This window comes from Thunnus maccoyii, chromosome 10 (genome assembly GCF_910596095.1).
Source record: "Thunnus maccoyii chromosome 10, fThuMac1.1, whole genome shotgun sequence".
Taxonomy (NCBI): Eukaryota; Metazoa; Chordata; class Actinopteri; order Scombriformes; family Scombridae; genus Thunnus; species Thunnus maccoyii.
Window position 1 is genome coordinate 24,656,790 of NC_056542.1, and position 13,402 is coordinate 24,670,191.

The 13,402-nt window shown below is 38.6% G+C and overlaps 1 protein-coding gene across 7 annotated transcripts in view; it reads right to left on the minus strand.

The window, feature by feature from the left end:
- The window catches only part of ulk4 (unc-51 like kinase 4), an 80,443-nt gene that overhangs the window by 50,405 nt on the left and 16,636 nt on the right, over positions 1-13,402 (minus strand). For all 7 annotated transcript variants that reach the window (XR_006098452.1, XR_006098451.1, XM_042424101.1 and 4 more), the window contains exon 19: positions 9,907-9,990. Coding sequence is in view for 5 of the 7 variants with exons in the window: in XM_042424101.1 (XP_042280035.1) it covers positions 9,907-9,990 (84 nt within the window). In the remaining 2 variants the exon portion in view is untranslated. The remainder of the gene's footprint in view (positions 1-9,906; positions 9,991-13,402) is intronic.

Here is a 13,402-nt window from a genome sequence, read left to right on the forward strand (position 1 = left end):
ACTTAAACCTCACATCTCCAGAAAGTCAACTTTGAAAGAATTAAAGGCAAATTTTAGCAAAGGCTTTCCCAATTACTTTAATTTGATTTGAAATTATACATGTTCATTTTGTATTGCAATACTGGAATTACTTTACTTTAGGAAAATAAGGCCTTCTGACACATATTGCAACATTTCTGATTCCTTTCTGTACATATACTGTAGGGTAGCACAATCCATGAAGTGATGAGGTGCCATTGTTCTTGTTGTAATGCAATCTTGGTTTATGCAAAAATATAAAAAAAAATTTAAATTGGAGCTTATTCAAAGACAATAGTGATACATGTTGTAATGCTTCTACTTGTTAGCGCTTTTTAAGTCACTGTGTCATGAGTGACAAAGTTTTCTTGTTGGGAGACAAATGTTGTGAGTGTTATGCAAGAATTGATCCTGAGATGTGGATGAAGTGTTTTGGTTGCTTTAGCGCATTTTGGAGGAGAGATGAACTGTTGGCTGAGCTACATGTTGTTTAAGAGAACAGCGTGAGAAGTTCTGAAAAAGTAAACCCAGTACAGAGAAATGTGTGTAACTAACTGTAAAAATACTGTAACAGCTTCTCCTAATCTGCATGTCCTCCTCTATGACTGGTGTAGATAAAAAAAAAAACAGTGAGGGACTAACAGGTAGATTCAGAGCATTAAGTTGTGTCTTCTGGAGGTATCATGGGAAGATCTAATTAAATGACATGTCCAGTCTCATTCATCCTCGCTTCAAACATCCAGCCCTGATTTTTGAGTATACTTATCCTAATTAAAGACCATTAAAGACAGATAAAATACTTCCGGCAAAACATGCATTTTTTTATTTCAGGTTTCCTGAATTTGAATTTGGCAATTGCAAAACAAAAAAAAAAATAATAATAATTTAAACAGAATTTCCATCTTTTTCGTCAGGTTTAAACAGGACTAACTGGCTTACTGGTGACTGGGTTAAATAAAAAAATCTCCCTTTTCTACAGCTCACGGCTGACGGATAAGATTTACGCACTTTGAACCTCTGGCTAAAAAAGTTGGGAAAACCTCTGTTTTCAGATGAAAAGCGTTAAAAGGCTAGGCAGATATGGAACAATAAAATCCTGCCTTCAAGTGTCGATCAGTAGATTAGTTTTATATCCCAACATGTTTGCACCTGGCCTCTGAGTCTCAAGTAGAAAGAGATACACATCACAGCAAAACTACATCACATGACTTGATGCAGGATTTGTGTGTATGCCTGTGTGTGCACCGATGCACGTGTTCACATGTCTGATGTGGTTTCCCTCTGTAATTACAGTCCTTTAGAAGCCCGTGCACCTGGTTTTGAATGAGCCCCTATGGCAGCCACACAGACACCATCTATCAGCCTCAGACAAGCACATCTAACACCACTAATATCCACAAAGAAAGACGGAGACAGACTGTCTGATTAAGAGGCCTACATACAGACAGTGAGGCGTGAGGGAAGAAGAAGAGACGTGGAGAAAATAGCAGAAAGAGCAACAAGTAGAGAGATGAGAAAGAGGACAGACAAGCAGTTGTAAACTAACAAGAAAACAAGCAGACAGACATAAAGAAACAGACATACAGACAGGTAAAGAGAGAAAGACATATTCTAAACAGAGACAAAAGGCAGTACGGAAAGACAATCTGACCAAAAAAAGGGGAGGCCAATACAGAAGGAAAAACAGGAAAAACAGAGAGACAGACACACAGTTTTATTAGTTATCATCTTCCTCCCGTTTTTCTGTGCATAAAGACAACAGCATTCTTATTTTTTGATAATGTTCTAATCAGTACAACACAGTAACTGTATATGACTACGACATTATACAACAGCTTGCACTGGGACCGTGTGTGTGTGTGTGTGTGTGTGTGTGTGTGTGTGTGTGTGTGTGTGTGTGTGTGTGCACGTGGAGTGGTCATCTTATGTTAGAGACACAAGGGTAGGACCCATGATGACTGTCTTAGAGAGTCCCCCTCTGTTCTCCTCTCCTTTGTGGAAGATAGTGATAAATCATTAATAGGCTCACCACTGCTCTGTGTCTCTGTGTGTGTGTGTGTGTGTGTGTGTGTGTGTTCGGGGGATTTCTACCTTCTGCCCCCTGGCTTCTATCACTGTAATACTGTTCACACATCATTTCTGCTGCACACACACACACACACACACACACACACACACACACACACACACACACACACACACACACACACACACACACAGATTTTTCATCATAGGCAGCAGAAGCATCATCTTGTTCAGGCTCATAAATAATTTCCTGCAGCTCAAGTCTGGCCTGGAAACCTGCCTTTCACTCCATGCCATCCACTCCCCCTCTCCAAGTACAACTCTCTTTCTCCCTCTGACTCCCTGCCATCTCCTCCCCCTCTCCCAGTACACTGATCCTTCTCTCTCTTCCTCTCTGTCACTCCCTGCCATCCCCCACTATCCCCCTTTCCACTGGTAAAACCACCATGCTCTCTTTGGCTCGGTGCCCTTGTTCTAGTACAACGATCTCTATCCCTTTCTCCAGTGCCTTACTTGTAAATCAGGAAAACTCTCAACAGCAGTGGAGGGGGCTGGGGTGATCCGGAGGGTCAGAAAACGCATCAAAACCACACTGCCTGGAGCGCATTAGACAGGGTCTTGGCGCGGTATCTCAATGCTGTCATGCAATAAACAGTGTGTGGCATTGGATTTACATTTAGCACATTGGTAGACAAACAATCTCCTCATGTCCAGACAATGAAACATCAGATACACAAAAATACATCATAAAACTAAATATTGTAAACACAACTGAAGCCATAAACTAATAATAATAATAAGGATGCATCTTGTCATTATCAAATCAGACAATATAGGTTCTAGTTTAAAATATCCAAGTTGTTATTTATGCTCAGGTGTCACTTGAGAGAAAATGATTTTGGATTTTGAATAGAAAAATAATCCAATACTTCTGTCTTACTGTTGTTTTTTTAATTTAAGTGTGAAGTTAGCTAGTTAGCTTTACTTCAAGCTACACTAATCAATATTTTTATACTAACAATGGATCAAATAAATATGTGTAATGTGAAAGGTGTTGCTCATTGTGAAGGATCTGCATCGCCCAACTCTGCAGTTTCCCTTAGCTCTATGTAGCATTTTAGCTCCTTTTAGCTCGTTGTTTTGGTTTTTCAGCCTGCTATTCCACTCTCACCAAATTTGCTTCCAGCAGCAGTTTTCAGCAAAAATGTTCTAAAAACCTGCTGTACGCTAAAGTGCTGTACAGTAAAGTTAGTGACTAGCTGATGAACACAGTGCAGCATTAAAGATCCATATAGTTTCCTCAGGAGTGACCAAAACAGAGCTAAAATGTTTCCAACAACTTTATAAGGCGATAATGTTAATGTTGTGCTTACAGTTTATTCTACCTCACCCAAGTGGCTAGAAAAATAAAATAATGCTGCTTTAACATGTAAATGAAATGAGTACTGTACTGTGCACTGTATGTATCTTCATCCTCATGTGCTTTTTCTTTTCCCCTTTTTTACATGTACAAAATACTGTTATCCAAAAGTATATGCAAGACAACAGTACATCCTGGAGCCGTAGCTATTGCTGCTTATTAGGATAGTTGATTTTCTCGACTTTTAACCTAGGTGCAATGCTAGTTGTTCCTGTTTACCTCACCCACTTATGAACTCCCATCTTCACTCACCCATCTGTTCTTTCATCCACTATCACTTCTTGCTGCTATGTCATAGCCAAGTGTTCCCACTGATGCAGTTTCCCCTACACTGCATTTTTTTTTTTTACTCTCATCAATGCATTCCTCTGATCCAAAAGACTACATGCAAGTTGTGAATCCCTAAACAATAAATCTAATTAATATAGAAACTCTAAACCTGGAGAAGGTGACTCCGGCATAAATACACTGTTTATGAGCGAGGGGAAACAAGAGGTAGTAAAAGCAAATGTGCATCATGAACATCAGTTTAACTGACATTGACAAATTGTGATCATATTTGTTAGATGTCTTAAGTGTCAAAACAGACTAAATCTGGATCTTGTTCTGGGTAGATACAGCACAACATGGTACTCTCTACCTCTTTGTCACTTACACCTTTCTCCACTGCTCTCCAACTTTGTTTCTCTCTCTGTAACCTTCCCTCAATGAGTAACTACCCCTTCACTGAAAAATGTTTCACACTTGCTCATTTTCTGTATTTCACCTCTAATATCAATGTCTAAAATATGTCTTCCATCCAGCCAACTACAAGCTGAAAAGGCTCCCGATAGAATTAAGTGTTGCCATGTTACCTACCTTGGAGTTTAAGGGACTGACATAGGTGGTAGAGGTGGTGAATATGACTGGGTGAATAAAGGGAATTTTATTATCAGAACTACACAATCTAAAAGGACTTTACTACCAAGAGATTTAAACATATTTGTACAAACACCCTTTCACTGAAAATTACGAAGCATTTTAAGTACTTGTTTAGAAACATAGAAATAAAATACAAATTTAGAGTCAAAATAATCAGGTTTGGGCCAAGTTGCTATACAGCAATGCACGATACTGGAAAGTACTGTCATGACCAACACTAAAATAATCAAAGCAATGTCAATATTATAATAATTCCCAACTAGCCCTCCAAAATTAAATGACAAAATATTTGTCATGATAATTTGTTTGTACCTTGCAAAAAACCGTTACAAATCACTGTTGAATAGTTTTATGATGGGACAACTCTATGGAGATAATTTGGTCATGTGGTTTAGGGAGAGATCATGGTTTGGATTAAAATAAGTACTTTATTAAGATTAGGGAAAGACTTGGGTTTGGGTTAAAATTACTAATTTTTTAAGGTTAGGGGATGATAATGGTCATGGTTTTAAAAAAAACAACAAAAAAACAATGTTGACTAGCAGTTTGACTCTGTTGAAGCTGTGAAACACTGTACAGTAACAACTCACTGTTGTAATGCAGGTGCCAGTCATTCATGCACTGAATCTCTTGGTAATACTCAGCTCCGCTGTACTGGCTTCCTTCCATCAATGCACAAAAGTAAATACTGGAAGTGATAAAACAAATGCAGATAAAAATATCAGGCTCTCTGGTTTGCTAGATATTCATATTTCTTCACCAGCCAGTCATTTACATCAGCCGTTCGCTCTTTTCTGCCATGAAGATGAAATCAGCTTCTGTGAATTTGTGAGCTGGGAGTGGCTGCTGGGCATCTCACAGTTTAAATGGACAGACATTGTTTTCTTTTGTTGGACCAGCAAATGAAAGAATTTGATAAAAGTAGCTCAAAAACAGAATACAACAGAATGTGCTGTTGGTTCTCAATGGGATTGGCAGTACTAGCAGCTTTAGGCTGCAGGCTAGGCTTTTAGGCTTTTTGACACAATTTGCGAAGAATATTCAGTCATTGTCTGCCTGCCCCCTCCCCTCTCTTTCTGTCAGTCTCTTTCTCTCATGCTCCTCTCTTGCAGTCAGGGATGAGTAGCTCTATCTCTGCCGTCTTTCAAACCAGATGTTCAACTCTGTGTAACCTATGGCTCGATTACCCAGACAGATCACAGCCTGAGTCCCTCTTCTTTTCTCTCCCCACTGGCACCTCCTCACCCTGATGGGATTCACCCATTTTTTAAAAAGTGCAAAATAGAACTTTCATCTCATTACTTCATCCAACACAGGATGCTCAGTTTGTGATTAGAAGAGTCATATCATACATCTGCTGTCAGCATGAAAGAAATGACTCGAACCTTGTTAACAGTAACTGATGTTTAGGAGAGATTAATGCCTGCTATTTCAAATCCCACCTATAGACGACACTGTCAATGATTAGTTATATGTATGTTGAAAATAGAGTAACATACATACTGCTAAGTTTCTGTAAGGCAGCAATGAAAATAAGAACAGTAATTGTAATTCTCTTATTGTGTAGACTGCAGCGTAAACATATTTATTCACTTAAAAATACTAATTTGTGGTCCAAAAGTTTCTTATTTGACTGAGAGAAAACCATAGAGGAGAAAACTCATTACATTAGCACCAGAAGATATCTGCAAACGGCATACTGTGGTTAAACTGCAAGTGTTCAAACAATTAATTGAACATACCATGAAACTAGCAAATACAAGCCAAGAATGATGTCTAAGTAAACCAAGAACTGTTTGTAGTGGTGTTTTATTGGGACTTAATCTTCTAGTAGAAATGACCTATGCTGATCAGTCTGGCAGACAACACCAGAATGTACTTATTGTGGCAGGAAAAGCACAGGTGTAACTAATAACTAATAAAAATGTATTACCAATACATTTCTAAGGAATACGTTTTCCCTAATTTATCCCTAATCTGTTTGCAGAGGGAAAGCATATAAATCTACCATTTTTATACACAAATTATATGAAATGTAAATAACTACCTACTAAAAAGGTACAGTTAACAATACTGTAATGTAAATTTTAGATTAAAAAAACATTTCTTATCATCCTAAATGTAATCTTTAGATTTATATATCTTAGCATTTTGCTTAATAACTCAAAGTTACAGTTTTCATACATGAATCACGACTGTTGTTCCCTTATACAACAGCCATGATTATATGTTGACTATAGGCACCTATCTCACTACAAAAGTTCAACATTTTCATAATTAGCGCCTAATGGTTGTCCCAAATAACACAACTCACAAAGTGTGGTCATCACGGGCTTTTCCAATTTAACTATAAGTGTGTTTATTTAAAAGGGCAGGGCCTCGCAGTGGGTTTACAGGTGTATGAATAAATAATCAACACAAATGCATAAACTAATCAACACTGATTCCATACTAACCTACCATTTATTTTATATGCACAGCAATGTGACAAATGTAAAATATTAGTAGCAGTGAAACTTATCTTTTTTTTATATTGTACTGAAAATCTGAAATGTTAATATTTGAGGACAGACAATATGCTAATGTAAATTTAAGACACTATTTTATTTGTGTCTTTTTAGATAAAATGGACTGAGACAGACCCCAAATTGATGCTAATCAGGGAAGGAACTTGATTGATCATTTTGCACAGACATTTTTGGTGCCCAGCTGTCACAACAGACTGTCTTTGTGAAAGCTAGGTTAAAAACACCAACTCGTATTCTTTGGCATAAATAAGGATTATACATTGTTCAGATTTAGAAATATGCATTATTAGCATTTAAAGTAAAAAAGTCAGTTGTGGCAACAAACTAAACCTCTTGCTTCAACAAAAGTGAATGAGACCTGATAACTTACAATATGTAGCTGAGATTCATCACAAACTGACAGAGTGGAACCATGTCACACTAATACAACGCAAGAGTTTATTAAATGTAAAACTCATCAAATCAAGTTGTTCAGAAACAGCGTGAGGATGGTTATCCCTTGATATATCCCATTACTGTCTTTCAAAATCCTTGAATATGTCAGTGGAAACTGTACTTTGTCAACTTTGCATTTCTAAAGATTTACTTTGTTTACTTTTGATGAAGAAAATAATCCAACCTCTGGCAAAAACTTTACAGGTTTCCCATACAGTAATATTGAAGTAGATATATCTGGTGTTTTGCTTATTGAGTAAAAACTGTCACTAATATGTCCCCATCAAGTTTTTCTGGCCCTGATCCCAATCCCAGTCCACTGATATTGGATATCTGTCGATACCAGTCCAATGCTTATAATTACATAGCAACAGAAGATATGTAATGTTGATTTAATATGTATCTGGCACATTAAGATAGCAGGTGCAGCCTTCTGACCTTTTTCACAAGATACTTAATCCAAACACCAAAGGTCCTGGTTCAAAGGGATTAAGTTGATCAGTTTACGTTATTGATATGATATGAATGAAAGTTTAACTGGAGAATGCAACTCCTGAAATTAACAAGATCCACTGGAGAGCAGCTGATTTAACTGGTGAAAGCAGCAGTCAGCGCCAGCTAAAAATGAGAAGCTGTTAGCTGCTACTAAAGAGTTAGAGCCGGACTTAAGCAGACCCATGTATTTTGCCAACGAGGAGGTCAGAATTCAGAGTGGCTCGCTTGGTGTGCCCAAATAATTTTTCACAATGACACACTCTAATTTTCACTTGCACTGTAGGCTGTTGTACAGCAGAGGCGCTGCATACATGTATGTGTATTATCAACTCCTTGGATGGTGTGGCACACGATAGCGTTCTCTATTTTGGTCTTTCAAGACTGTCTGCAATTGGTCAGCAACGCAAATTTGGATGTCAAAGTTGACCAAAGTTCAACTCTACTCAAAAGCTTTGCACAGATTTACTTTGTCTCAAGGACAAAATTCAATGATTGCAGTGATTCCATTGCAATGCAATGCAATGGTTTGATTGTGTTAAATGCTGGCGTGCCCTGAGAATGACTTCAAGTTTTTCTGTATTCCTAAAATGTTCCACAAACATACAGTATGGCATTTCTGCAATAGGAAGGATAGAGTTATGTCTCAACAGTACAACTATATGACAAGTAACTATGTACAGCTGTATATATAGTGCAACTAACTATAGTAAGCTATGGTATAGTGTGACCACCTTGTTAACTCCAGGAAATGTAATTCCCATGAGACAAAGTTAGACTATTTAGACAGCTCTGTAATATAATAGCAAATGCAGTATACATGTACATCCACGGGAAAAACAGCCAGTCAGGGAGAGAGAGAGAGAGACGGTGGAGGGAGAGGAGAGGAGGGTGAGAGGGAGAGATGGAAAGAGAGGGAGGCAAGTTGGGTCTGAGGATGAGTGTCTGGTCCCTAAGGATGTGTGTGTGTGTGTGTGAGAGTGTGTGTGTGCGTGTGTGTGCGTGTGTGTGTGCGCGCGCGTGTGCGTGTGTTTCCGTCAGCATACTCTCACAGCTCAATAATGATAAATAAGTCAACCTCCTCTCTCGTCCCCTCAACCCCTCTCTCTGCTCCTGTCACACACACCCCTCTTCTGTTCATCTACCCCCCACTACACTCCCAGTGGTAATGAAGCAACAGTAGGTACTAGCTGACAACTGTGCAGACCAGAGTTTCATCTATATTCATTCTGCTATAGTGGGCCACCACAGTAAGACCCCTTCTACCTCTGAGAGACAAAACAACATCCATCCATCTCCTTCTCTTCCTACTGTATCCATCAATCTTACCATCCACCAAATGTTTCCTCATTCAGCTCCAGTGGCACACCACAAAACAACACGACATAGAACACTATAATAATTCTATAATAAGACCAGTTTCATCTCTATTTATCAGTAGCATGATGCCAACTTAAATACATTACCTGTATATTTCATACAAAACACTTTAGGACATAGCTTTATCACTGGAGACATGTGTCATTTTGTTACACTTTTATACCAACCAAAGTCATAATTCATCTCCTTTTTTGTGAAAGACTAAAATATAAGGAGAAGCATAATTAAACAGAAAAAGAGATTAGAAGAGCAGGAAAAAGAAAGAAAGTGAAAAAGAAGGCAAGAAAGCCAGCAAAAAAAGAACGGTCTACCTATATTTCTGCCTGTGCCATCTACTGTATGTGTGTGTCTGGAGGGTCCTAATTGCTGCTGAGGTCAGGCTGCTGAGCAGTAAAGGGTTGTGTTTGATGCAGGTAAGAGTGTGTGTGTGTGCTTGTGTGTGTGTGCGCGAGCGTGTGTGTGTGTGACTGCTCTGCATGCCCTTGACTTGCAGCTGGCAAACAACGCTTTAGGCCCCCACAGCTGCCTCATCATTACTGTTCACAGGGATCCCCTGCCACACGCTCTCACTCTCTCACACACACAAAACACACACACACACACACACAGTGTGAGAGAGACTTAGTCACAGCTACACAGGCACAGACACAAAAACAGACACACGCAGACATACACAGAGACACTCACCCCTTCCCGCAGGCTCCTCATTAAGCCAGTGTAGGCGGCAGCGGGAACGAACCACAGTCCCTCTGGGGAGCCTCTCTTCTCCTCCTGATAGAGAGGCATAGAAAGACAGGGAGAAAGGGTGAGAGGAGAGAGGAGAGATGAGGAGGGGGTACGGATGGGGGCGGGGGCAGTGGAGGAGTAGAGTGGGAGTCAGAGAAAGGCAAAGAGATAATGTGGAGGAGATGCAAGTAGAGAGGAGTAAGGAAAAGGGCAAGAAAGGGCCAAGTCGGGGAGGGGAGAAGGGAGCGTAGAAGCCATGACATCTTGATTACTTGGATACGACATCTTTACATAAACATGCTTCCATAACTATTATAATCCAGCTGAGCTTTTTTTTCCTTCTAAATATTGATTTTACTAAGAAATATAGTATGTATGAGAATTATAAATAATGTTTTCTTTGATTTTGCTCATCTATGTACTATCTCACTCCCATTTTTACATAATAAAGGGTAGGGAAAAAAAGAATGTATACATTACTTTTAAAATGAAAAATACATCATACTCTAATAAGGGCTGGCCTAATGGACTTCTTTCATGTTAGATGTTTTTGGCTGGTCATTGCAGGAAAACACATGTAAATAATACAGTAGCATTAATGATGGCTCCATCCATTTACAGGACAGCAACTACTGAGTGTTTTCATTAGCAATAATAATCTTGACAACTTTTACATTTAATCAATCAATCTTTCAGTCTATCAAATGTCAGAAAATACTGAAACAAGCCCATCACAATCTCCCAGTTTAAAAAAAACAATCAATACCCAAAGATATGCAATTTACAATCATATGAAACAGAGAAAAGCAGCAAATTCTCACATTTGGAAAAACTGGAACCACAGAAAGCTTGGCATGAAGAATATGTGTGCTTCTTTTTCTGACTATATACATATATTCACCATTTTGCTGCTATCATCACTGTCTGACATTCCACAAAATTCCTCAAAATTATATATACATATATATAATTATTTCTACCAATATTTTTATCTTTCATGAAACAATGCACTGTACCATTGCTACTGCGCTAGGCTCTAGGCTATATCTAACCTTGAGGATAAAGACTGCACTGGAGGCTATAGCTAATCGTTGTCATTGACTGGTGTTGCAGAAGAAAAGGGGAGCAAAGCAGGTGATTTTACCTGGGGACACTTAAAAGACCTTTCCCTATTACTTGAATAAACTATTTTACCTGCCATTAAACAGGGAAAGTGGGTCCACCTGTTTGGAGGAGTTCACATCCTGTGTTTAGGATTTCCATTAGCACTGGTTGTAATGAAGCTATTAGCTCCTACAGTCGATGCAGTTTAAAGAACTGAATTATTGTTGTATATTTTTGTATTCAGTGGAGGGTTTCGACATCATGTGATGTGAATGATGCTTCAAAGTACTATTTTAAGAAACTCTTTTACAGTCTGATAACTTTTTTTTTTCAACCTCAAAACTATCAGAAAAAGTTTCTGTGGTGTTTGTCAAGGTTGTAAGTTATCTATCTCAATCTAACCTTGAGAATAGAAGCAGCAATGCAGCTGATCATTGACACAGACCAGAAAACCAACCAGACAGCCAACCTGCCAGTCTACCAGGGGACTCTTAAAAGACTCAGCACAAATCAAATAACTACTGGGTTTTTAGTGCCATCAATACCTTGACTGGCCCTGCTGGAGAAACAGAAATTCTCAAGTCAAAACTGAAATAAAGGATAGGTTGAGCACAGAAGCCTACACAGCACTAAAAGTTGTGCAAATCATTGTCATTGACTGAAAAAAACAAACAGCTGGAGATTTTAAAAACCCAATCCTCAATCCAAAGCCAAACAAGCAGGTAGCTTTACTACAGGAAGCCAAGAGGGTACTAACCTCTAGCTAATCACCACCCTTTAGCATCAGAAACCTGCTCTCTAAGCACTCTCTAATCTTACCAACAAAACAGTACCAAAGATAAACATGGTCACTGAGCTTTTCTGGGTATATTTTAAAGTGCAAATCCTAAAAAAAACTGAACAAAACTGAAAACTAAGAAGGCACAAAAGGGGATCATTATCACTGACCAGACCCACAGTTGGGAAAGTAACCAGTGAAGGCAGCCAAGGTGTTTAGGGAAAACAATAAAAATACAAAAATAAACCGTGACTAATTGATGGTTTTGTGTAGATCAGAATACAATTTGAAACTCTGCCACAACCAGAAACCATGGAGTTCAAGTATAACCTGACTGATTAATCAACCAACCCCTACATAGAGATTAGACACACCTTCCCATTCACTTGAATGAGAAAGTTTGTCCAAACTTTTGACTGGTACTGTACATTCAAAGCAACACTAAGGGAAAGTACAAAGATGAGAACATAAAAAAGCTAAAACACCAAAAACACAAAGGAACATAAAAAAAAGGTAAAAGTAAATTTTTTTAAAAAGTCACAGAATAGTAGGTACTGATGTACGTAGCTGACCTCAGATCCACAGGGAGTCTACTCCAGAGACTCTCAGACCAAGTACATGTCAGCTTCAACTCACTTTAGATCTGTGGAGCAGAAAGTCTGTGGATTTAAGGGACATACTCTGTCAACAGTCAGGGGCAAGTCCATGAAAATATTTATAAACAAGTAAAAGGATCTTTTACTATCTATTCTAAAACTTCCAACCAGCACAGGGACTATACAACACAGATAATGTGAGCTATTCAGTGGTTTACATAAAACTCGGGAAGCAGCTTTCTGTACAAGTTATTATTGTACTACAGACTTTTGGACAAACCTAAGAGCAAAACATTACAGTTGTTGAGACTTCTTACAAAAGCATGCAGCCGTTTCTCTTTATCAGGGAGAGAAAGGAAAGGCTACCTTCTGGATGTTCTGGATGTGGATGTGAAAGAAAACTCTTTTGTGTTCCTAATTTACATGTGGGGTAATAATCTTCATTTCTTGTCTGCCGTGCAACATAACATGGCAATATAGTCAACTATGAGAACACTGGACTGCCCTGTAGTGACTAGGAGATCATTTTATGGATGACAATACCTAAGGAGCTTATTTGCAAGATTTTAAAACATGTCCCGCAAAGAAAATACAAATCTTCAATGCAGCCATTGTGTTTTATTTTTCTTACTAACTGACAAACATTTACTCTCTAAATTTGTCCTTGAGGGAGCAGCTTTGGGGTCCTGTTCAACAACTAACAATGATCTCTGTGGGAGGTACAAGAATCGGTTAATCACTACATTACTATTTGTTAAGAACACAATGGCATCAATGGAAAAACACACACTCTTCCAGGAGCTGAAAAGTCAATTTATTAACAGCTTCTACAGGACAGTGATGAGATTCTCTGTGGCTTCAGGAGAGTAATAAGTGTAATCAGGAGGGCTGATTGATTTTTGAAGGTTATCCATCAGCCGTGTAAATAAAAATCTTACACTTAATCAACTTGCCGGGCTACACTGAGGTTAACCAGATA